Here is a 25,583-nt window from a genome sequence, read left to right as displayed (position 1 = left end):
GGCGCCTCCGCCGGCCGGGCCCCCTCCACGTGACCGGGCCCCGGTCACGTGATGTTTGGCTGCCGTGGAACTGCTTCCGGGTCAATGCAGGACGCGACCGGCGGGCTTGGGTGAGCGGGGCCGGGGGCGGGCGGGGACGCGGCTGTCAGCGGCCATCACCGGCCGGCGGTCGGTCGGTCGGTCGGTCAGTCAGTCAGTCAGTCAGTCACCGGCCTGCTGTGCGGCGGTCGCGGCGTGGTGCCGGAGTGGGGGAGGCCGCTGTCACCCCGGGGACCAGCCGGGGTCCGGCCCGGCCGGGCCGTGTGAGGGGAGCCGGGGACAGCTGAACGTTTGTGTTGGAGGCGGCCGGGCCGGCGGAGGCTGCAGCGCCCGGGGGAAGGCCTCGGGGGGTTCGGGGCTGGGGACCCCGACCTGTCGTACACCGCCGTGGGGCCCAGCAACCCGGACGGGGACCGGGACCGACGGACGGGCTCCCCACCGACTTCTGCGGCAGAGTTGGTTTTTCCAGCAGCGCCTGAGGGCATCACTGGTTCGGTAGCGTAGTGTCAGAGTCCGGGCCAGAAGCACGTCCAGTGACATGCCTGGCATCTCTCGTGTGGTTTCCGCTCTCCTCGCCACAGTCCCTGCCGTTAGCACTGGCAGCTTCCAGAAGCGTGGTGTGGTGGCGGGTGAGCAAATAGTGATGCTTGCTTTCATGAAGTCCCTGACAGCGTTTCGCACGCTTGGGTAGCTTGCCCTGGTGGCTCAGAAGGTCAGTCTGTCTACCCTGAGAGTATTCATTCATCTGTCTCTCAAGATCTCTTCAAAAATAATTTCTCTGAGTCACGTCTTAGCAGAAGAACATACCAGCTTCTTTTAGACAGGCATTTGTTCTGTTGCATCTATTCCTTATGCTTTGTTTTTCATGTATACAAACATATCAAAATGTGTTTGGTGCGTGGCTGGTTAGGACCTGCTCCGAAGGCATTCGAGCGGCCCTGGAATTTGTTAGAATGTCGTTAATGATGTAATTCTCCTGCAGGGTCTCTTATTCTCCTCATAGGCTTACAGCACAGGAATAGAAACATTTTTCATGTCGTTTCTAGTGCTATCCTTTCGCTTCACTCATCAGCTGCAGCAGTCCGCTGGGCTTCCCTTGGATCTCAAGTCAGGGTCATGCTCTTCTTTGCAGACACTTGCCATGTTGTATGTTACTGGGGCCACAGCCTTCCAGCAAAGCATTTAAACATAAGACAGCAAAGACTGTTCGTTGACATCTTTCAAAGTCTGAGCACATCTTTTGCAATCTATGCTGTCATTTAGAAAACCCAAAGTTATTTTAGGATATGAATTGTTCCTTGGGCCATCAGTCGGAAAACACTCAGAAATGTGCGCCTTGCAAATCATCCCGTCCTGCCCTTGTGCAGACAACATTCACTTGAAATGTGTCATGCTTTCTTTGCATGTTCTGTTAATCCTTGCTCTCAAGCAATTGTAGTGATTCAGAGAAGCCACGTGCGTGACTGGTGATTATAGTGATTATGTGAATTGTGACAGGAAGGGAAGTGGAAAAGGTGACTGCCCACTCCCCGACACTTTTGTCATCTGGCAATGACATTGGCATGCAAAAGTAAAGCTCGAGAAAGAAAATGGTTGTGATTCAAAGTCGTTGAATGTAAATGAGGTTTTTTTCTCGGTTCTGGATTGCTCTCATACTGTACCTGAAAACACAATTTTTTGCCTTTAGTGCGATGTTAAGGTCGCTTTTTCGTATGGAATTTCCAGCTGTTGTTTGCTTAGTGGATAAAGAGGAATGGAGTTGATAAAAAAGCAATGTGAAGGGCAGAAAGCTTTATGCATGGTGGGAGTTCCAGAATTTCCAGACCAGGAGGTCTGAATGTGTGTTTAGAAAGCAGTATCTGTCCGTCCTACAGTAGTGAGCTCCCAAACCACTCTGGAATGAGGCCTTTCAGCCTAAAGCCTTGGCTGTCAATGCAAATTGTTTCTGTAGCATGCGGAATGTTTTAGCATAAAATTAAATGTCTTATTTCTAACACAGACTTCAATTTGAGGATTTTTTTTTTTTCTATTCTAGATTGACTAGTGACATGAAGTTAAGCTTGAGATATGAGTCAACCAAGGTGTTGAGGGCTGAAAAAGGTGTGGGTTTGGTTTTTTTTTTTAAAGTAAGGTCAATCCTTTAAGTCCCTGCTTGTGACATGTGAACTTTAAATATAACATAAAAATTGTAACAGGCTTCAGTCAACTTGCTTCTTATTATACTGAAGTCCTTTGTTACAGGGGTGGTTTAGGTAGTCTGTTCATGAAGAAGTAAAGTAGAGCTTGTTAAACAGGTGATTCTTAGCAAAGGGAACCTGAGCCTTAGTTAAATCACTTTTATTCAGGATTTTATATCTAGCCTTGCCCTTAATAAATCTAAAGGAAAGTTTATGGCAGCAGGCAGAGTCTTTAATTTGGCATTGGTTAGCAACGTCACTTTCAACATGTGTGGCCCCACCATGAACTCAAAAGTATGGTTTTCCACCAGGAGGTGCAGGTTTATGTGCAGAATGTACGTATCTGTGTGAGCTGGGTTTTGCTAGTATACTAGAAATGTAATTGCACAGCACTTGGTAAAAACGCTGCTCCATGACTATGCTGTAGGAAATCTGCAGCTGATTCCTGCAAGTTCATGACTTGTGTTGTTAGAATGGGCGGATGTGGATCTCTCCTCTGTGTCTGTGATGGGTAGCAGGCCCTGCTTTGGACTACAAGGCCTCTGTGAAACCTGGGAACAGTGTGGTTCCCTTTCTTTGTGCATGTATCAAGCTCAACTCCTTTATTATCCATGAAACCATAAAATACCAAGTTCAGAGTATGTGCAGGAAAGCAGGACAGATAAGCTTGGTTCTGCCTAAGGTACGGCAGAATGCTGGCCATCGCAGTATCTTTGTACCAAGTATATTTCCAGCTGACACTCAATATCTTTCTAGGCAGGTCAGCAGCCCACGGTGTGGTGAGTCCTTTTTCCTGTGCTGTTCCGCTCTGTGACATGTGTAGATAGGAAGAGCACGTTTATCTTCCAGATACATTAAACAGCTGCAAAATTGAATTGGCAAAACTTGCTTTTTGGACTGGCCTAATGACGTGCTCATATGTGCTCAAGAGTGTTTCATGACACAGCAGTTGTGTTCTAATTAGAAGCCCAGGTTTGTAGGCAGGATGGAAGAACTGTAGTTCTTTGCAGGTGTCAGAGGAGAAATGACGACGCTCCTTTTGAGGCCAAAGCTTGCTTTGAATGAGCCACTGCCATCAGTGAAGGCAAGAGCCTCGAGATATCCTGAGTGAGTTTACTATCAAAATCGAGTATTTCCGTGACACCCTGTGGGTCAACTGATGGAAGTCTTGCTAGCAGAGGCTGTTGAGCTCCAGGCTGTTTACAGCATCAGCCTGATTTTACAAAGACAAACCATAACCTGCTTTGTATAGTGTTTCTTTATAAACAGTTAGGGAGCTGTGGATCCTTTTTCTTTTTTCTTTTCTTTTTTCCCCACCCAAAAAGCTGATCTTGACTGAAAGTCCTGAGTTACAGAAAAGGGAAGTTACACGATGAAAGCACCTGTTCAAGCAATCTCTTACTCATAAACAGCTCTTTGGTCTTTCCCCTCTTTGCTGCCCTGGAAATGTGTTTGAGAATACCTGCGAATATCTCACAGTCCTCTTGCGAGGTACAGAGGTCACCTTTTGCAGCCTGGGGCATATTGGGAGTTGTCCTGTAAGAGCATGTGGAGCAAGGAGGTCTTGTACTTGGCCTGTAATGGTATGACTGAAAGCATGTTTGTGTAGCTTGGGCCCTCTGTTTGGTTTTGGTTTCTGTTCAGGTAATGTTTTACTGTAATGTTGAATTTGAAATATGACTTGCTAGATAATCTGTAGTTCAGAAGTAAAACCCATGACCCATCTGGTCGCTTTTTGTCCTGTGTTCCCAAGGTCCACTACTGCAGGTTATTAGTTGCTGACTGTTTATATGCTCTGTTTTTTTCTGTGTTAACTAGAACTCCAAGAAGGGAGCATGGACCAGCCCAGCGGAAGGAGTTTCATGCAAGTTCTTTGTGAGAAATACAGCCCCGAGAACTTCCCGTATCGTCGTGGACCTGGTATGGGGGTGCATGTCCCAGCAACTCCACAGGGTTCACCTATGAAAGGTAGGCTTCTGGTCTTTCTGAGCATCTGTGGGTTCTGGGTGGGATTGGTTTCTTGGTTGTTCTTGCTTATGTTGAAAGAAGAGTCACCCTGAATTGACCAGAAAAAGAAACACCACGATGTGTTATAACATGTTTCTTACTGAAGAGCTGAGAGACTGGAATCTAACAGTTAAAGACAGAAAGTTGATGTAGCAAATGAACAGGTTGCTGTAAAAAACAAGTAAGTTGCTCTACAGCATAACAGAATCAGAATCCTGTTAATGAAAGGTGGAAATAAGGCCCTGTGCAGTGCTGAGTTTTGAGGGTTCAGCAATCCCTGGAACTTATTTTCTTCAGACTAGCAATACTAACTATTTTATTATTGGCTGCAACAGCACATATTTTGGCAGAGATGGCTTAACAAATACATAACACTTGATCTAAATTCTAGGTTGGTCCCCGTGCTACTGGTGTTGTGCAGTGCCATCAACTTGCATCGATGCCTGCAGGTACAGGAGTCCAGTGTACACAGAGGTGGACCATATTTCAAGCCAAGCGATGAGTCGTTGAATCCCCAGCTAGGTTTCTTTTGTGACAAGCGACTCAAATGAATTTGTGGTTTACTTTGGCTCTCTTCTCAAGGCATCAAATGCTCTCTGACCGTGCTTATGCTGACCTAGTGGAGAAATCCCCTCTCTCCTTTGCTTCTGACCTTACCGCCTTGATAGAGTTTCAGACAGATGTGTGTGTGAAGCGCTGTGCTGCTCTTGTATGTCCTTGAGCCTCCTAGACTGCAGAATCTGTGTCACTATTTCCTGCTCTTTGAACTGGATCTACTTGACACCCTTAAGTCTTTCCTCATGCTCTGACGTTAGCGTTTGGTTCCTGGTTTGTACAGGTGAGCCTGAGATTCACATTTATTCCACCAGAACTGCCCCTTCTTTGTGTAACCTCTTGCCCATCTTGATCTGTAAGAGTAGTTTAAATTTCCGTCAGGTCAATTTGTATCATAACCAGCCCCAGAGGGGAAAATAGCCATGGAAATCAGCTGGATGAAGTGTACAGTAACTGAGTTTGACAGAGGAGAAAAAAGGGCCTGAGTTCAGTTGAGGATAAAACGTACCGCATGTCGTTCAAAATTGACACGAACAGAAAATTGGCCTGATGGAATATTCAATCAATGCCCTCCCTCCTGTGTGCGAGCACCCACTTACCTGAGCTGTTTGGATGCTGAAAAGAAGGCACGTTTGTAAGTCTTAAAACGTGACCGAGACATGACTTACAAGTACTTGTGACTAATTCCCAAAGTACAGCACTATCCTTCAAAGAAGCTGAATGCTAATGAGCCAGGAAACTTGAAAACTCGGGTCACTCCAGATAATTGTCTGCTTCTAGAATCCCTTTCTAGTCATGTAGCTGTCAAGTATTAAGGAGAGAGAAAAAGGGCCACCTTTTTAGGAAAAAGCTTGTTGTTAAATTTTAACAGATTTTGATAATCCATAGAGGTGGGAGAGCCATATTGTATGTGAAAGAGCATAAGACTGATGGCTTGCCTTGCCTACACATGGATTTCTTGTGTCGAAAAGGTTTCCTGTTACAAATCCACAGCTTTTAACTTTGTCATGTTTTGGCCTTAACAAATCAAGCTGTGACTGAGATCCAAGTCCTTGTATTTGAAATAGCTGTGAGAACGTTTACCTGCATGAGAAGGAACTAGAGCAAAACCGAAGCAGAAACGTAAAAGGCAGAGTAGAGACCTAAGTTCTTCCAGGCTGGAAGAATGCTATATGTTCTGCATTGTTGAAAAGGGAACGCTTAGAAAAGAAAGGTTTAAATACGTCCTTGCTGTTACTAACCCCAAGTGGGCCAAGTACAAGAGGATAAGGGAGTCTGACCCTGTGCAGCTAACAGTCCACCTAGTCCTGTATCCTATCTGCAGTAGCAGATGCCTGGGGAAGAGCATAAATTCTGGCAAGAACCGATGAGAGACATACTATAAACTACAAAGGACTGGCCCATCCTTGCTGCGATGTGGACAGAAATGCGTGTAGTAATTGAAGAGCACTGATGCTGAATGGTACTTCATGTTTAGACACAAGAAGACTTCTTGACTGATGTCAGTCGCTTGTCATAAAATCTATATTTATCCTGAGATCCTTAAATATGTGTAAATTGTGGAATTACTGGTACATCTTTTCTTTTGCTGAATGTCAGTCATGTTTGTTTGTGCTTGTTTTTACTTTCTTTAACTAAGCAATGCAATGCTGACCAGAGGGCATCTTTTCTTTTTCCCTGTTTCAGATCGCCTCAACCTTCCGAGTGTGCTAGTACTGAACAGCTGTGGCATAACCTGTGCAGGGGATGAGAATGAAATCGCTGCCTTCTGTGCTCATGTGTCTGAGCTAGATCTTTCTGACAATAAACTGGAAGACTGGCATGAGGTAAAATGGTTACATGTGCATCTTTCTGAATAACTTTGATGGCCATTACTGTGACTGAAAACGCATTGCAGGTTGTAAGAGTACTTCACTCATTTAAAGGAGAGAGATTTCAATTTTTTGTGGCTTCTTTCTCATCTTTGAAGCTGATGCTTATTTACTTTGACAACAACTGAGCAATAAATGTGATTAATTTAATCCATTTGGGCACTTCATTTACCTCGTGACTTACAGTCTTGGCCTGTGGGTGACAACTATACACAAATTATTTTTTTTATCATGCAAAGCACCAGAACTGGCATTTCTAACATCAAGAGGTTAATGAGCAGTGCAGGTTTTAACAGAGTAAGACCTGAGGAGGTCCGAGTAATGGGAGTTGATTCCCATCTTTGCCACCAATTCTGTGATGCTGGGCAAGGTATTTATTCTTTCTCTGCTTTTGTTTCCCTATCTGCAAAACAGGTTTAACACCATTTACCTCAAAGGATATTTCTGAGGCCTCATTAATTAATGCTAAATGCTATTGTAAAACCCTCTGAAGTGCTTGGATGAAATATGCTAGATAAATGCAGTGTAATACAAGTAAAACAATCGCAATCTGTTCAAGAGTCATTAACAGTTCCTGACTGGCTTATGCTCTGCTTTTATGTTAGCGTTTATTGTTGGAAATATGTGGAAAAGAACAGGATGCGCAACATAGAAATTATCATGTATTCCTGTTGCATCAAAATCCTATGTTTTAAAAAGGTAGTGAATGCGGCATTTGCAGAAACATCCCAGCTCTGTCACGGGGGTCACAAAGTCCGAAGTGGGATAGGTTTCCCTGTTCCTGTTATTTTCTTGTTAGCCTGGAAGGTATTAGCTCAGCGGGTTGGAGAGAGATCTTAGGTTTGTCTGTTGAGATTAGAGCCAGGGAAGATGGTTTTGTACTGAGGGCATATCTGCTAAGAACTGGGGTGGTGTCTCCTAACTTGTTTTATTCTGACCCCAAAAGGCCCTCTCTCACAGTAATGAGGTGCTGCCTCTCCACTCCCTGTTCTGCCTCTTACTCTCAGTGGGGCTGGCCTCGCATCGGGTAAGCAGCTGGGAGAGCTGTCACTTGCAAGCTGCATGCCTCGCACCCTGCTATTTGTTCAGTCTGTTTAGGCTACCCTGGACGGCACAATTTGCTGGCTTCTGCATGAGCTGCAGTAAAGCAGGAAATGAAAGGCTTTCTGTGTACTTTGGCCCCTCTGAGACAGGATTAAGTTTTCATAGCCCATCCGCAACAGATAAATATCTACTCAACTCTTAAAAACTGCCAGTGATGGGGATTCCAGATCCCTGGGTAGCTTGTTCCCATGCTTCACTAATAACCTGATAGTCTAAGCTATGTAACTTAAGTCTCCCATGCTGCAATTTAAGCCAATTGCTTCCTGCCCTGTTCTCAGCAGACATGGAGGAGCATTCATCACCATTCCTTATATGACAGTGTTTTGTACCCATAAAGAAGAGCTTTCACCTCTCCTTTTCCCATTTTAGTACAATACTGAAAAAAACAGTTCTTCCAATCGTTCATCGTAGGCCATTTTTTCTAAATCCCGTGTTGGTTTTGTTGCTCTGATGTCATTCCAGTTTGTCTAATTCATTCCAAACACGTAGTGCCCAAAATGTGACATCACCTAAGATGAGGTGCGAAGTGAGGCAGACTAATTACCTTCAGCATCGTGTATGCAACACTTGAATTCGACCTCCACATGAGACAATTGCCCTTTGCTAGGAAATGGGCCCTGTTATTGACCTGTGTATGTCGTGGTCTGCCCCATCTCCTCCCATCCCGTTTGCTTTGTGGAGTGGGGCTCTCTAGCCAGGTGTTCTCTGACTCATAATTATTTTCTGGATGAATGTTTTTTTCCCAGAATGTTAGTACTTTGACTATCCTTGAACTGAACTTCTGTCTTATGGGTTCAGTTCCTCAGATCGCTTCACTTTGGCCTCTAGTCTTGTACCACAATGTGATGGCAGTCTTCCCACCTTACTATCACCCGCAGATTAAAAAAACCACATAATGTTCAATTATTCTGGTCACTGAAAACATAACAAGTAGTATTCTGCTAGAACACTCCCTCTGTATGTCTGCTAGCTTTGTATTGAATTCTTAACTTACAATGCTATCCCAGGCACTGTAAGTCCCCAGTTTGCCTATGCGACTTGTGTGCAGATGGCGTCAGAAGCTGTCATTCTCTTATACTACTTCCCACTGAATCAGTTACACAGTCGAAGAGGAAAATTAGATCGATGTGATGTCTTCTTTACGAATTGATGCTGCCTGGCTGTTCTGTTCACTTAATCATTATTAGATGACTACAAATTGATCATCTAAATAACTTGTTCACCTATCTTTCTGCATATTAGCAGTATCTAGGTCAGCACCTACCTCGATCACACTATCCATTATGTATCCTGCATTCCAGAGCTGTACAGTTGTCATCTGTGGCTTTTCTTTCCCTTTCTTGATCTTTCTTCCTCACCTCTCCACTACTTTGCCCTTAGCTGCACATCTGTACACACAAAAAGAGAAAGTAGCCCCAAGCAGAGTTACCCAAACATTTGGATTCATTGTAAGAAAGCTGCTGTTTTCAGAGTAATGGAATCAAATAAGAACTAAATTGTATGCATACAGTGAGCTTCTATCTGTCTTTTATGTTGGGCAAAATGGCAAGGTCTGTGGCTAGCGGGGAGCAGTGGAAAGCTGAGCAAGTGATCAGTGTTGGCCGTAAACTCAAGAGACGTGCCCGTTGCCTCCCTGCTAAAAGGGGGGTACGGCATGCTGGCTCCTGTAACGTGCTGCTGCTTAAGCTTGGTGTTGAGGTGGATTTTATGACCTCTCCCAAGAGACTGGCTTTCTCTTATCAAGCTGCTTGGAGAGTGTAATTAAGTGAACTGTTGAGGTGAATGAGCAATTAACCAATCAATCTAGATCAGTGAATAGCTGGAGTATGAATTACAGATAGTTATCCAGAAGCCTTATTTTTTTCCCCATATCATTTGTTTGGCTTGTGGTGATTCCGAAGGGCCGTCTTTTAGGAGACGGGATATTATTGCATGAGGTCCGATTACTGCCTGATACGCGTTTCTTTCTTTCTCTTTTTTTTCCCTCCCCACTTAGGTCAGTAAAATTGTGTCCAACGTTCCCCACTTGGAGTTTCTAAACTTGAGTTCCAACCCTCTCAGTTTGTCCGTTTTAGAGAGAAGGTGTGCTGGGTCTTTCGCTGGTGTTCGCAAACTTGTGCTCAACAACAGCAAAGCTTCCTGGGAAACAGTCCACACAATCCTGCAGGAATTACCAGAGTAAGCATGGGGAGTTGGGCGTAGAAAGGGGTGCTCGCTGCACACAGGTCAAGGCTGGCTTATCAATTCACGTGGTGAGAGATGAGAGGGGTGTGAGGATGCAAACATGATCGGTGGAGAAAAAGGGAATTTTTTTCTTTGGGAGCTTGGGAACCGGCCAGGTGAATGCTTTACATTGTCTTAAAGGCTGAACTTGTGCGGTGCTGCAAAGCCCAGAGCTTCTCATCCAAATCTAAATACTAGAGATGGATAATCACCCTGACAATGTAGGAGGTGACACACTTTCTTCTGAGTCACTACAGAATGAATGGTGCAGTGCATACCTGTACTAATAGCTTTTGAATGGGGTGTAAGTCTGAGGGTCTGGCCACCCTGACAAGTAATATTTCATCATGCTTTTCTGTACAAAAGTGTTGATTTCTGTGGCTTGGCCACGGTCCACCTTGGCAGTGGCATTCTGCTTCCACGAATGTCCTCGGTGGCTTCATTTTGATAACAGATTCCTCTTCATACAGCTTTGTAAGCAGAGATGATGACAGCAGTATATCCTGCGTGGCCAATGTACGCTTCCCTGGGATTAGGAGAGCTAGTTTAGTTGTGTGAAAACTTGGTGGGACCTGTTCTTTCTTTAATGAGAATCTTTGGCAGAACCAGTGATGCGGGGAAAAAAACGTCATTTGTGTTGTAGAAAACCACCTTTTAAAATTAAGTGGTGAGCATTGAGAGCCCGTACCAATCACCATCGGAGTTGGGTCAGTGGCTTGTTGGAACAGCACCCTGAGCAATCTGTTACACAATTAATACTGGGAGGCTAGGGAAACACTTAGAGGTGTTTTTCATCTGTGGAGGAAGTTTATGGACGGGAGCAGAGACGTAGTCAAAACACTCCATTTGGAGTGCTCAAAGGTCTTCTCTATACCAAGGTTTCAAAACACGTAAGAGCCGTTACAGAAAGTTGTGTTAAAGTTGCATATGCATGTCCCTGTACCTGAGAGGGTAGCCATTTCTCAAGGTATGTTGAGATGATAAAACAAACTTTCTCCCCTGTGCAGCTTGGAGGAGCTCTTCCTGTGCCTTAATGACTATGAAACAGTGTCTTGTTCTCCGGTTTGCTGTCAGTCTCTCAAATTACTCCACATAACTGACAATAATCTTCAAGACTGGACTGAAATTCGAAAATTGGGAATTATGTTTCCATCACTGGACACACTTATTCTGGCTAACAACAACCTCACGACCATTGAAGAGTCGGAAGATTCCCTAGCAAGGCTGTTCCCCAACCTGCGATCCATCAATTTGCACAAGTCAGGTGAGAGCCTGGAAGCAGTATGCTTTTTGTTCTCAGCGTAAGTGACAGCGGTTGATCGGAGTCTCTCCTCCTGAGTAGGTGAAAAAACACACTTGCTTTGTGCTTTTTGAAACTTTGGCCTTGGGGTGGTTGCTTCTTACACCTGTATTAGCAGTAAGTAGCCTGCAGTCAGCATTGCTTCCTGCAAAGTATGAGAGGGGGCAAGTGAAGGCAGAAATGCTGAACAAGAGCCTAAACCTTTGGGATAGTTCTGTTGCTGTAGCAGAGATGAAAATGCTCAGTGACCTCTGTCCCAATCTATCCTGGCTTCTTGACAGAATTGAAAAGCTGTTGATAGATGTAGTCCCAACAGACCTATCATGTTGAAGTCTAGTTTCCTAATGGTGCTAATGCAGGGCCACACAAGCAGGTGTACTGAAGTGCACTGACCTGAAGAATGTAGCGTTAGGAGAGGAAAACAGGCAAGAAATCAACTTGCCTGTCTGTGGGCTTTACTTGCTGCTTTTGGTAGTTAGTAGTTATCTAAAAGATGAATCACAGTAGCGTGGACTGGCAGTTATTCAAAATGAGCTGGCAAAGGTTTATACGTTAGTAGTTTCCCTCTGTTTCCTGTCCCTGCCTCAGGTGCTCCTGGCTGGAGAAGGCTAAATAAATGTCTGGCAGTGGAGGGGATGAAAGAATCCCATTTTCCTTTTATTCGCTGTTTTATCTCGGGTAAAATGAGCGTATGTGTAGGTATGTGGCATGTAAGGGCCGAGCATTCACCAGCAAAAGCTGTCTGTCATCTGTGCTCGGAAGCTCACCACAAGTTATGCTCGAGGCTGCTTTTACACTTCAGCCCTAGAGAATTTTCAGCCAACGCTCCAGAAAGAGAATAAGCATTTGGCATATTGGGAAGGGCACTCCACGCTCAGAGGGAAGTAGCTGCAGGGCAGCTCGTGAGGGCTGTGGCGTGTTTGTGAGATAACATGTACGCCAGAAGTTCTTCTGCAGGAGTACTTAATGCATCATCGTCTTTTGTTGTTTACAGCTTTATATGCTGTGCAAGCAATAGTTAAATGTTAGCCAAGGTAGAAGGTACTTTATTAACATGCTCTTCAATGTCAGCATCAAGGAATCCCTATAATAAAAGCTTAAAGCTAACTAGAGGAAGAAAAGCCTGTTAAGCTGGATTTGAAAGCACTGTCTCACTGAGGAGCAAGTGCTCCTGTGGTAAGTAGTTTTGCAATTTTGATGCCAGGTACTTAAGAACTCTGGATTCTGTATTGCATTTTGATGTTTTGGGAGCTGAAAGTCAAATAGAAATCCCAAGGAGCATGTTAAACTCTTTTTTCTGGGGGGGCGAGGGGGAAAGCTGCTGCACTCCAAAATTCTGTCATGTGAAGACTCCAAACTAGCGCCTCCTTTTGCAGGCTCTTTTAGCTTAGCGGAGGTCAGGGGTGAGCTAAAGATAATGGTTTTTAGTGAAGTTGTAGCTCAGTGTGGTCATGAAGGGATGAATGGATTTTCCTGTCAAGGCGGATGCCATGGCTGACAGCAGTTTCTCCTGCAGAGGTGGTTGTCTCTCTGCACTAGCTTTCTCCCAGCTACGAGAGCTTTTGGCCCTTTCAGAGCGGTGTGATCCAGAGAGGTACTGGGCACTCTTCGGTGATGCTGCGCCTCAGAGATCAGGTGGAAGAGTTCTCCTCCTGTCACACACTTCTACTCAATTTGTCTGTCAGTGTGTCTGATACTGATACCCAGAGGATGGCTTTAGGCATAGGTGACCTTGGCAGAGGTGTTTCAAGTGCTATGGGGAAAGGAAACTCTCTCTGCCTGCCTCGCACATGGTGCCGTGATACTTACAGGAGTTTTGTTTCTGCTCTGAAAAGAGCCGCTTCTTCTGAGCTGTGGTTGTGACACACGGTTTGGGCTTGAACTTGACATTTCCTGAGAGGCTTAGCTCAAATGAGACCCCTGATTTTGTTTGAACTGATAATTTTTCTGTTTTTTCACATTTTCTGTACTGTGTGGGTGAAGCTGTTGAATGTTGTTCGGAGAAACCGGTTTTCTAACTCGTGTTGCTAGTGTAAGCTTCTGGAACAGTCATCGGAAAAGCATCACAGTAAATGTTTCCGCAGTCACAGCAAAGGGAAGCGAAGATGAGTAGTGTTGATCTCACCACATAATCAGGGCTGTACTGTTGCTCGATCCTCAGCTTTTTTTATTTTACCCTCTCTGCTTGCCTTGTTATCCCAGATGTCAGGTCTTGAGGGGGATGAAATTAAGTTAAAGCCTTTTTCATTAAATGGCTGGATGGCTTCTGGGACTGTTTTACCGTTGGGTCATGAGTGGAAATGGGACCCAAGGTGGTCATGTGTGAGAGGTAAAGCCATTTGATGGCTATTTAGTGACGCCTAGAATGACAGAAGTCCTGATGACTTCAATACTACTTAAGGCATCATCCCTTTATAGATGCAGCCATCATAACTGATGCTAGTCAGTCCTTGGCAGTGAGGCCAAAGACTGAATGGTCCATAAAAAACTAAGCTCCCCAATCAGCCATGAAGATCATCCTTCTAGACTTACAAAACAGCAAGAGAGAATTTAAACTACTCTGTCTTGTAAAAAAATGAAGGAGACTTTTTGCAGTGCATCATGAGCAAAAAGCCGACTTCTCAAGGAAACGGCAGCTAATGCTCGCCCTGTCATGTATGTTCTTTGGCTGTGTCTGATTATCTTGGATACATGATGTATTATCTGTGTTTGTTTAAGCAAGTTTTTTCTTCCAAGCAGGTCTGCATTGCTGGGAGGACATTGACAAGTTAAATTCTTTTCCCAAGCTCGAGGAAGTAAAATTGCTAGGAATCCCTTTGCTGCAGTCCTACACCACTGAGGAGCGCAGGAAGCTGCTAATAGCCAGGTCTGTTGCTTGTTTATTCTGCTCAGCAGAAGCGTTACATGGCAATGAATGGCTGGAGCGGGTAATTGGAGGGAGAGGCTGTTAGGAGATAGGGTTTTGTATGAATTCAGCGCTCGGAAAGATTTGAGATTTTTTTTTGTAGTGTGGGAAAGTGGGAGTAGTGGAAATGTTAAGTCTAACTTCTTTACTTCTCAGAGAATTTTCTGAGTCTCATACATGCCTGTACATGCGATGCATATATGTGGCAAAATGAAAATGCTTAATTTTGATTGTGCTTGGAGAAACTGCATGGGACTTGCCCTCTCTCTTGAGGGGACTGAAGCCTAAGCTACCTGGCAGGATTCTCCTGGTGTTAGTGTTGTGGCATGTAGCTTTTGATGGCGACTGTCTTGTTGGTCACCCTGTCTGGGTTTCTCTTCTTGCTGACTGTATTTCTTGGTGTCTGCATGCAGGTTGCCATCTATTGTCAAGCTCAATGGAAGCATCGTTGCCGATGGGGAGCGAGAGGACTCAGAGCGATTCTTCATCCGATATTACATGGAGTTCCCAGAGGAGGAAGTCCCATTCAGGTATGAACTCTTTGTTGTGGAATGGAGAGCAGGAGCAGATGGGCGGCGAGGCAAAAGAAAAGGTGACCGAACAGGTGATGTTACGTGGGAAATCCGAGCTAGTTGTTCCATGAAAAAAACATCCCTCACCTTCCTCCTGTCTTGCCTTCCTCAATTGGTTTTAGTTAATGTCGTTATATTAGAGTGTTGTCTGATGACTTGTAGAATCACTTCTGAGTCAAATTTGGTCTTAAAGTGTCCACGTCAAGTGCCATTAAACAACATGACTATTCAGTTCATGATCTTCATTGCTTCCTGGCCTCCCTGATGGCTAGCTTAATAATCCACCTGTGTTTGGGAGTCCCCAAAAGCCAGTACAGATCGTGCTCTCTGGTGCCAGGCTGGGGCATCTAATTCTCTTGACCATCTGGAGTGTGGAATGTGACTGGCGATAGGAAGCTGTCCCCTCACTTTCAGGCCTGCGAATCGCAAGTCTGATGGTTTTTCTTTGCCAAAACAGTATGCCCAATGATCTGTTAATCTTGGTAAACTAATGAACTTTGACAGACGCTGTTCAGTCGGTATCTTCTCTGTGCCAGCATCTACTTACTGTTTCTTAATGGGCTGAGGAAGGATCATGGAGGATCAGGCCACAGCATTTACGTGCCTTTTTCCCTAGAACCCTCATATGCCATTCAGACAGCAAAGCGTCATAGCCCTTTCTTTACAGAAAGGGGATAGGACAAGAGCGTGTGAGTGTGTGTCCGGGGGGACAGACAGAGGTAGGGACAAACTGAGGTAGAGAAGGTCAAAGGTTTGGCCCAGTACAGATGACAAAGGTGCGAACGGAATCTGATTGGTGTTTACGTTGGCTGGTCAGTGTTTCTGCCAGCTTAACTCTTAGGTAAAATGTCTCTTGTTTTTCAAAAGCACTGTGTATGTGACCTGCCAGTACAGGAAGGCTGGAATGGGGAATGAGGGCACGGCATTTTGTATGAATACTAATAGGTCTAGCGATTACAGTGTAGGTGTATAATATATATAGGTGTACTGGCGTCAGTTCAGAGGCGAAGGTTACTAATGTAGTCAGGGAGATAAGACAGCTGGTGATCCCTCTTGTGCCTTTTTCTGAGGACAAGTCCTGGCTTGTAAATTTTAGGAGCCCTTGAAGCAGAAAAACGGAAAGAAATATTGGAAGGGATAGCAGCAGAGGCTGAGAATGTAGGGAAGAGGAAGGGGAAGGGGAGACGGGGACTGCGAGTTCATGGTGCTGCTCCCAAAATGGATTATTTTCCGTAACATTTTATTTCTGAGAAAACTGTTTCATCTCTCCGTGTTTGTGGCTCTAGAAAGGGAGAATAGCAGGGCAGCTGAGCCCAACAGCTGCAGCAGAGTCCTGCCTTTTGGTAAACAGGGCTTGGGCTGACCTGGAAAACCAGTCAGGAGAAGGCAAGGCAGGCCCTTGCGCTGAAGGCAGTGTATTCAGTTGCAGTCTGGGAGGGGAACTAAGGTGCGAGGAGCCCTTTGATCCTGGTGGAACGGGTGTGCCACCCTGAGCTCAGGAGGAAGGGTTTGCGCATGAGAGGGAAGGTAAATAAATAGCTGGTGGGCTCTGAATCTTTTCCTGCTGGACTTGTGTCTCTGGGTATTGTGGTGACAGATGCCTTGCATGTCCAGGACCCATATATTGTTGAGAAGGACACAGCGGGATATAGCTTTACACATGCATGATGCTACTGTTAGGACGTGTGGACTTTGGGAACAGGCTGTGTGCACCCATGTAGTTACACAGTACAACACACAGCTGGGGTTGGTTTCCAGGTGGGACCTCATGTAAGAAATTACTAATATCTCACCCATCCAAAAAGCTGGTCTGATCTTGACCAACGTGCTAGCTTTATGCTATTTTGGTAAGATACCAGAGAATTACCTCCCCCTCTGATTTCTTAACCTTTAAACACTGTTACTGCCCTTTTCGTGGTCAATGGGCTCTTTGTCTGAATCCCTTCATCTGTGCAGCGTTTCCAAGAGACTTGTGCAGCTACTAAAGAGGGTTGTTCTGTTCTGGAGGAGTTGTGTGCCACTACAGACTATTTTCTAGCGAGGCTGCAGATGGCCGAGAGTGTCCCTAGTGCCGAGGGCTGGGTTTCAGTTCCTGGACCTGTATGCAGCAGCCCTTGTAAGAAGGGAACCCCAGCATTCTTTACAGGGGGATTTTGTGTGTGTTGCTAAAGCTTCCTCTTCTTTGCTCCCAAATCTGGTGTGGTCTCTCCGAAGGTGGTTTGTAATTAGAATCTAATGAGGACGCACGCATGTTGTTGCTGGGGGTATGGCATCTGCATTGCAGTGCTGCCTCAAGCAGAGGAAGAAGACACGCTTGGGCATGAAAAACTTAAGAGTGTAAGCAGCCCCCCTCAAGATTGTCGAGGTGTAGCGTGTGATAAGCGAACAGCACGCTCTCTCACAGCAAACCCTCCTGCTTGCATTGCATGTCTTCTCGGGCTGCAGCTCAAAGGGATCGGAAAGGGAGGGAAAGGGACAGAATAATTTCTCTCTTTGGATGTCGTGGGTTAGAAAGGAGCGCCAAGTGTGCAATCCAATATTGGCTGTATTCTTGAGTGACGTCTGTGTGTCTCTAGGTTTTTAATGAGTCCTCTGCTTGTCTGGTCCGCTGTTTATCTGCAGAGTATCAGAGACACTTTTAGCCAGGCTCAGTTCTTCAGCATCCTCTGCTCTGGCAGCCATTGTCTGCCAGGCTGCAAGGGGTAATTATAAAAGTCTCCAGGGTGCCTGTTATCGGGGTACAAAAGAACCATATGAGCAGTGTGCCTTCATCCTTATTGATTTGAGGGAATCTAGTCATTCAGACTCCTAACTTTCTTTGCAGGCTGCAGCTAGCATACAAGGAGCAGGCTGCAAAGCTTGTTCTGCTTTTCCTTTACATGAGAAAATTTAAGACAACATTGCTTGACCCTCCGCATATTTACACCACGCATTTGGGTAATCTTAGCCCGCTCATGGTATTTCTGTCTCTCAGCTTGCTTGAAATTTGTCCCCCTCTTTGTACTCTTCCCACCATCAGCCCTGTTCACTGCAGTTTCCCTTAACGCATGAATCCTGGCAGTACTTCTGGTCGGCACGTGAGAAATTGTTGCTGGACTGTGGTGGAAACTGTGCCGCAAAGAAATCCTCCCCGTTGGCAACACATTGGCTAGTGCTCACTCTTACTGCGGGCGGTAGCCCGGTGGGTGAAATATGGGGAGCGCGTTGTCTTCTCTCAGCGCTAATGGCTTTTCCAAATAACTAGGCCTGATCCTATCACCCAGGTGACTGTGAGAGCATGGCACCTGCCTGCCTTCAGATGCTCTGCCCTGGTGAAGGCTCATTTTGTCTGTGAGACTGGGGAAATCCTAGTGTGCTGTGGCCCTTACCTCATTTCCCGGTAGACAGAGTGTCTGCTGTTCTCCAGGAATGTTTCTGCCTTCAGCAGGACTCCCTGGGGTCACCCAGACTGCCAGGTCCCATCATCTCTTGACAGGGGCTGTGACACGGCACTGATTGCATTCAGCTTAGACTCGGATCAGGAACAAAAAGAGCTTTCTGTACGGTGCATATTGGAGGGCCTCTGAAATGTTACCTTTTCTCGGCAGTTCTTGGTCTTTGTCATTTCAATCACATTGTGTTTTGTGTTGCTGTTTTGCCTCTTTCCCAGCCAGGCAGGGGAGATGCAGCCTTGCCCAACTGGACCGATACCCGTTGAAGGTGGTGGGAGGGTGAGACGGGCTTTCCATTGCAGGGGATGGCTCCCCGCGACAGACCTTGTGAAGGACAGTTGGAGAACTTGGCTCCAAGGAGAAAGTGATGGTGGAGCATGTGGCTCTGATAGTAAAATTCCCATGTTGTTTTAGAGTAGGTGTGAAGGATCAGTTGGCAAGAAGTCCCCTGTTTGTTGTCAGCTTCCAAACCGTGCAGCAGCTCACCTTGATTCGGTGATCTTGATGATTCTGTGCTCAGTGTAGTGTAACATTTGGGACCTGGCTGGCCTCTTGGAAAACAGCAGGAATGTCTGGAGATCAGTCAGGCCATGAAGCCACAGATACTGGGAATCTAGACTGGGGTTCATGTCCTTTGTATGAGCACTAGCTTGCTTCTGGCAATCTTTAGTGAAGTGTTTTCAGTGGAGCAGGAGGCGTAGAGCCTTGCGAGTGCAGCATCCTCTCTTTCTTCTGAATCCCACTGCAGCCACGGCTGGGCTTTCTGAAATTGTAGGAGACCAGTAGAAAGCTTCGCTGCTCAGCTTTGAGACCAGTCAACTTGAACGTCTCAGGTCGGTGGTAACTTCACTTTCCTCAGCTAGATACCTCCTCCCTAGTCAGACGCTCACACGAGTTCATCTCAGTGCCACGGTGCAGCTCAGGAACTGTGAGACAAGGTGACTGGAGTGGATGGGCTTTCTAGGTTTTATTTTGTACTTTTCAGCATCTTGCCTGAGAAACACTGTGTGCTGTGTGAAGTGTCATGCCGTCAGGGGAGAAAACAGGACTCACACCATCCTAATGGATGTCTGTTCAGGTCATCAGACTTGAATCGGGGTGGATGTTGTCTCCCCAAAGTGTGAGCAATTTGGTGGCAAATGGAGAAGACAGCTGGGGTTTTCCTTTAGTCGCTGCTGGGCAGGAGACTTGCATGGAGAGAAGCATGCACTTATGGGCTTTGAATGCTAGCTCGGCAGTATTCTTCACTCGTGAGAGCCTCATCCATCCTTCCCACCTTGAGTGAAGTGCCAGTTAAACTGCGAGACATTTTGGAAGAGCCATATGCCAGCTAGTCACTGACATGGAGGATGAGGACAGCTCATCGCTGTCCGGGTTCCAGTTTTAGCTCTTGTCTAAAAGTTCTGGGCTTTAGATGAATTGCACCTTGGAATCTGCACTTACCCTCTTGTCATCTGGTCATTGTACTGTCCGTGCAGATGTTCGTTTGTACTTTTGCAACCTAGTAGCATCCTTGGATGATTACAGTTAAAGTGGGGTAGTATCATAATGTGAAACACAAACTGACTTGTGAAACGTACATTGGCCGTACAAGCAACTATACCATAACTCTGGACTTGTTTTAATTATTCAGGTATCACGAGCTGGTCACGAAGTACGGGAAGCTGGAGCCCTTGGCAGTCGTGGATCTTCGGCCACAGAGCAGCGTGAAGGTGGAGGTTCACTTCCAGGATAGGGTGGAAGAGATGTCAATCCGTCTTGATCAGACTGTGGCAGAATTGAAGAAGCACTTAAAAACTGTGGTGCAGTTGTCAACAAGCAACATGCTGCTCTTCTACTTGGACCAGGAAGCTCCTTTTGGTCCCGAGGAGATGAAATACAGCTCGCGAGCACTGCATTCTTATGGCATTCGGGATGGAGATAAAATTTATGTGGAACCTAGAATGAAATAGCCTCTTTTGACCTTGTGAGTGCACACACGTGCACACACATGCCCCCACACACCCACACACATGCATTAAGGAATTTTTGCAAGGTTTTTATTTCAGTCGGTTGGTTGAGGTTTGGTTGCGTTTCTGTAGCAGGTAATTTCTTAGCCCGGATGAAGTGCCCTGATCTGAGAACCATGCCCGCCATCCACTGCAGGTGACCTTGAGATGACAATTGACTGCAGTGCGTGTGTTTCGGTGTGTGCAATACCTTGATGTTTTCTTCGATGCTCCGGTATACTCGTGATTTGGCGCGAATGGTCAGTTGTTCAAGCTAAAAAATGCTAGGGTCCATAAGGGAGAAGATAGCTCGGTGCAGAATTTGATCTGTTTTTTTCTTTTTCTAAATTTTGGGGGTTTTGGCTCTACCAGAGCACCCTTTGGCCTAGCTATCTGACTGTGGCTCGAGCTTGCCGAAGTATTTTTTGCAGCTGGGTGCTGTCTCAACTTTCTGTTGCGTTTGAGTTCACTGAAAAGATCTAAAACAGTATTCTGCTTGATTCAGAGCTCAGGTACTTAGTGCATCCACTTAACTCTACTGGTTTGGTTGGTATGAGTGCACAAAATGGGGGAAAGAAAGAGACCTTATTAGAAAGAAACAGTTTATTTTCAAAATGCACGCTCTATATCCATGCTGTCCTATTCTGATTTTGGGGGAAAAAAAAGTTTTGATTTCTGTACCAGTCTCACACAGTGTCTGCAACCCATAGCACTGGCAGTCTGGAGGCACAGGGACCCTTGCCGTGTGCGTTGCAAAGTGAATTTTGGAAAGCGGTGGATGGGCGTTGCGTTGGAAGGGCTTTTAGAGTAACAGGTCAAAAAGGGGTTGAAGAGCAGATTCCCCCCCCATTGGCCATGACTCATCCCTGTGATGCTGAAGGGATCCTCCAGTATGCACTTAACTTCGTACCAGTTTGTACTGAAAGTGGAATGGCTAAAATTCCTCTCCTGGGAGAGAGTAAGAGTAAAGTTGAAGTTTGTGTTTGTTGCTGTTGCACCAGAAATGAAACCTAGCACTTTCCCTGGGGGCCCCTGGCTCAGGGGTCCCTGCTTAGGGTCCAAACTAGGAGAATGTGTTGGCTCAGATCAGTTTCTAGAAGATGAGTAACAAAGCAACTAGACTCACGTTTATTGTAAAGCAGGTTTTTACTATCTATATTGGCTTGCCCCTGCACGCACCTTGTAGGCATCACGTGCTGCTGCTTAAATTAGCCCCCATTTTCTACTGCAGAGCAGATTCCCTTTCTTGTGCAATGAAATCCTCCTTCCTTTGTATCCCTCGTTTTGCTTTCCTGTGTCCTCCCCTTGTTCCTCTGTCCCCCTGACAAGTTGAAGACTTTTCAAATTACCTAGTTATAAGCAGCTGCATAAAAGTTTTTGAAGCTGTGCAGTGAGGGCTCTAGTTACACGTGAACTTCTGACCTTAATTTTGAAATGCTCCCTTATCCCCATGTGCACTTTCTTTCCCATGATGCTTTTGTCCACATCACCAAGCTCCTTTTATATTCTTGGAGTTGTATATTTCTCGTCATATTTTACCTAGATTGCGGGGTGGGGTAGGATGGGGAGGGGACAAAGTATTATCTCATAGTCTTCAGGTTCAGGATGTGGGGACTGTTCGGAGGGGAGTAGTTCCGCATCCAGAGTAATGATTAAAAATGGAAGGATTTAAGACAAGTTAATAATTTGTGCCTCATCCCCCTGCCAAAAATGTCAATCTCCTGGCCCCGTTGAGAATGAGCAATAGGAAACGGAGCAAGATTTGCAGTAGGTAGCGTAGAGGCTGCGGCACGTAGGTGCGGAGCCGTGGTACCTGTAAAACAAAAGAGCGGGGAGATGGCGGCAGTGTAGCATACGATGATGCTTTTATAAGCTAGAGCTTTACTGAAGATGTATTTTCCATTTGGGCAGAGAAAGGCATTTGCTGCCTTATAGTAGAACTCTTAAGCCAACACTTCTGTATGATATATACATACATACGCATAGGAAAAGTTGTGTTTAATAAGATATTTTGTTATAAAACAAAGTTTTATGAAGATATGGTTGTTTAATATTAGAAGCCTATTTCTCCCCATGACCTCCAGTTTAAGTAGGTTATCCCTCAGTCGCGGCAGTGTCAGAGGTACGCGACCGATGGGGATGCAAAAGTATCTCTGACCTAATTCTATAGAGAAGTAATTGCCTATGTGGGTATATTTATGGCATTGTAACTGGTATTAATGAGATGCTGTAACTATTGACCAAGTTCCTCAGCACAATTAAATGTCTCTGTTTCAGAGAAGGAAATAAACAAAGACCATTAAAGAATTGATTGGGATGTTAAAGAAGACCCAAATATGTGCTTTTACATTTGTTCAGCCACAAAAGGTTAGCCTGTCTGCAGAGGGAATGGTGCTGTCACCACACCAGCTCCGAACTGTCAGTAAATCATGCTTTTATTTACGGCGGACCTCGTAGGAACTGGAAGATGGAAAAAGAGAACACCTACTGGCATACGAGGTCAACAAGCACTATGCAGCTGCTGGGGATTTGGTGCTAACACCCAAACCGGCTCCCCTGGTCTGTTCAGGTCAGCAAAAGTCACGATATGAATATCACCGCCTTGCCACTTCATCGGGGGAAGGTTGTTTCTGGATGATGTTCTCAAGCCATTCACCTTCTGCGCAGCTAGCAGAGCACTCGTGGGGTGGAAACCAAAAATCTCAGTTGGCTTCCCAAGGAGAAGGAGTCACGTCCAAAACCCAGGGACAGTTTATGTGTCCAGATGATTGACTTTGGAAAGTAGGGCCAAATGGCACGCCACTGATGTGGCAAAATATCCCAAGTCGGCTCGCTTTCCTTTTGTAATGCCTTTTGGGAAAGGGTCTTGTATGCGTGCCATGTTGCTGCTTAACAGGGAACCATGTCTTGGGGAGAGAGGGAAGGGCTCTGAGCGAGAGAGGGGTTTGGGGACTAATGGTGGGTGCCAAGAATCCGGGAGGGTCCCGAGAAGGCTGGTGGTTTGATTTAAATCGATGCAATGTCAGGAAGGGCTGCATCCCAGCGTTGCCGGCATATACCCGCTTTAGCAAAAGGTCCCTTGTTCTGTTGCATTCCTTTGAGAAAACAAAATAGAGTTCCAAGCTTCTCTAGCTTTTGTGTCCTTCTATCCGAGGGCTACTTTTGTCAAGAACTGTTTTGTTGTTCATGCTAGTTCGTGCATAAATGTCTGCTGCGGGCAGTCTACACAGTGGGCAAAGCACCTGGTTCGGAAGGAATTAGGTGACAGCTATATACCAAAGTGTCGCACGGCTCCATGTACTGAGATTAGATGCTGTGCTGTTGTGTTTTTGGATACATTCCTATTGAATATCCATGTTTTGACCAGATGTTTCAGGCGGATTGCTTAACTGGCGATGTTATGAATATGCATGGCATGGCAACTGTCCTCTGCTCAATCAGTGGGATTTTTAACTCCCTTTATTGGGAGTTGCATACATCCCGATGGCAGATGATAGTGCAGCGTGCCCCGGCTTGGAGCAGCTCGGAGGAACTGCGCCTAATGGCGTTCGTTGCTTCTGGGGAGAGGCTCTCAGTCTGCCCTCACCTACTCAGGTCTGTAATCCGAAGAAGCCAATGCGGTGGCTCTGCCTCCGTCGGTTGCTGGTTTTGCTTGTAAATGAGATTCTGTAGGTTCTGTTCCTGTGCAGATTTGAAAATGCAAACGAGGTGCTGAAAGCAGCCCAGAGGCTAAAATATGTAGTCCTGGCAGCTGTGCCTCCCTCATTTGAATGTGGCACTTTTGTAGGCGGTTAGAGAGATGCCTTCCCCAGAGCAACGTTAGAGGGGCTTTAGCCATCTCAGGCCTTTGCCTCTGTGATTGCTTTTCTGCAGCTACTGGAAACTTCAAATATAATTTAAACATGAAGGTCTACTCTTGCTCCCTATTAATGAGGCATCCATATATAATTTTAAAGAAAAAGGAAGAACCGTAAGTCCATCTCAGTTTTTATTCTGGTTTCTCTCACGGGGAATATACTTCCTGCTCCCACAATTTGCCTTTGGTTTGCTCACAGACTTAGTGGTGGAATTCAGGCCAAACAGGTAATTGGTTTGGATCAGTTCAATAAACTTATGTAAGTTTTTACACAAAAAAAGCGTCCTGAGTTTTGCACTTCTGTGTTTCCTGAAGCAAAACGTTTCCCTCTGTCTCACCCGCACGCTTAACACAGACCTTCAGGAGAGTGAAAGCTGCTGAGATTTTTTTTTTGTTCTGCTGACTGTTCGTGCCCGGTGAGCTCAGGCACAGCCACCTCACTTGTGTGAGATGCTGCTTGTTGAAAGGAGAAGTCACGGTCCTGGAAGACCTAGTCCTCTTCTGGACTGTACTTCTCTGTGGTGGTGACTCATCTCCACTTCCAGGTGAGGAACAAGGCTCGAGCTCACTCTGTTACCTGCTCCGTGTCCTTGGTGGGGCTGGCCTTGGGGTTAAAACGAGTTTCACCCTTGAGGAAAAGCTTGCAGTTGCTGATAGGGAGGGCACTATGACCCATTAAAGCAGTAGTCATGGGCTTAGCCCATGCTGGCCTGCACAGAATGATCCTGGGGAGTGGCAGGAGGAGGTACGTGCCCCTCTGGATGAGATGTAGCTCCTGGGCGAACCTCTTGCCAAGCCATCTTCCCTGGGCTGGCCCGGCTCCCTTGAAATGGGAATGTGACAAGGCACTGCCTGCGGTTGCTCTGCCGAGGTCAAGCAGCCAGAGACCCCTTTGTCTCATCTTTTAATGCTTGTTTTTTCTTGAGGTTGGGCATGGGAAGGAAATTTTCTTCTAGAAGAAAAAAAAAAAGAAAAAGTGGTTGGTTGTTCAGCTCCAATGTGCTCAGCACTGCATGATGGGAGCATCCCCTGCCAAAAGAAAATAGCCTAGAAGACAAAGTCTTCCCCAAAGAGACAGTGAAACCTAATCAAACTTCATCAGTGTAGACTTGCCCAGGACAAACAGGACCAGAATATTAAACTGACAAAGGAGCAGAGGGAAACCTATTTTCACCAGTTTTCTCTGTCTTACAAAACAGGATGGGAAGAGTCAATTGATTTTCCTGTGGCTGGTAATGTTTAAAATTTGTATGGGAGGGAAAGGAAGAGCCAGGGTGCATGGAGTGGCAGGCTGGAAGAAATATGCCCCTGGAATATCAGTCAGTGCTTTATAATCCCCCTACCCTCCTTAAGTAGTGGTTGGTTTAGAAAAGGGAAAAAATAAATTTAAAAAAAAAAGAAGCTTCCTGCTAGCAAGGCCACGCTTGAAGGATGAAGAGAAAGCACACTGGGATTTGCTCTGGAGGTGGTGTACTGCCTGGTGCCCTGATGTACTAAAAGAAACTGCTGAGGGAAGATATGGCATTTTGGGTGTGAACTTACTAAACACATTTCT

The 25,583-nt window shown here is 45.8% G+C and overlaps 1 protein-coding gene across 5 annotated transcripts; it reads left to right on the top strand.

Annotated features, from left to right (window-relative positions):
• Positions 1-22: 22 nt before the first annotated feature.
• Positions 23-24,302, top strand: TBCEL (tubulin folding cofactor E like). 5 transcript variants are annotated; one of them, XM_052786476.1, is made up of 8 exons: positions 23-110; positions 4,035-4,184; positions 6,465-6,604; positions 9,750-9,931; positions 10,984-11,240; positions 14,016-14,142; positions 14,595-14,711; positions 19,818-24,302. In XM_052786476.1, exons 2-8 carry the CDS (start codon positions 4,052-4,054, stop codon positions 20,134-20,136), a joined length of 1,275 nt encoding a protein of 424 aa, XP_052642436.1. In that variant the 5' UTR covers positions 23-110; positions 4,035-4,051; the 3' UTR covers positions 20,137-24,302. The 5 variants fall into 5 exon arrangements, with proteins under 5 accessions (XP_052642436.1, XP_052642435.1, XP_052642437.1 ...); XM_052786475.1 differs by lacking the exon at positions 23-110 and adding an exon at positions 279-668; XM_052786477.1 differs by lacking the exon at positions 23-110 and adding an exon at positions 279-751.
• Positions 24,303-25,583: the final 1,281 nt, after the last annotated feature.

This window comes from Harpia harpyja, chromosome 4, assembly GCF_026419915.1.
Source record: "Harpia harpyja isolate bHarHar1 chromosome 4, bHarHar1 primary haplotype, whole genome shotgun sequence".
NCBI lineage: Eukaryota > Metazoa > Chordata > Aves > Accipitriformes > Accipitridae > Harpia > Harpia harpyja.
The sequence above is the reverse complement of the archived record's forward strand: the minus strand, read 5'-3'. Positions and strand labels throughout refer to the sequence as shown.

What these genes read in the sequence shown, in the direction of transcription:
- TBCEL (XM_052786475.1), top strand. Translation starts at nt 578, where the DNA reads ATGCCTGGCATCTCTCGTGTGGTTTCCGCTCTCCTCGCCACAGTCCCT. An exon ending in GAAGCGTGGTGTGGTGGCGG is followed by an intron (nt 669 to 4,034) that starts GTGAGCAAATAG and finishes TGTGTTAACTAG; the next exon opens with AACTCCAAGAAGGGAGCATG. An exon ending in ATCCTGCAGGAATTACCAGA is followed by an intron (nt 9,932 to 10,983) that starts GTAAGCATGGGG and finishes TCCCCTGTGCAG; the next exon opens with CTTGGAGGAGCTCTTCCTGT.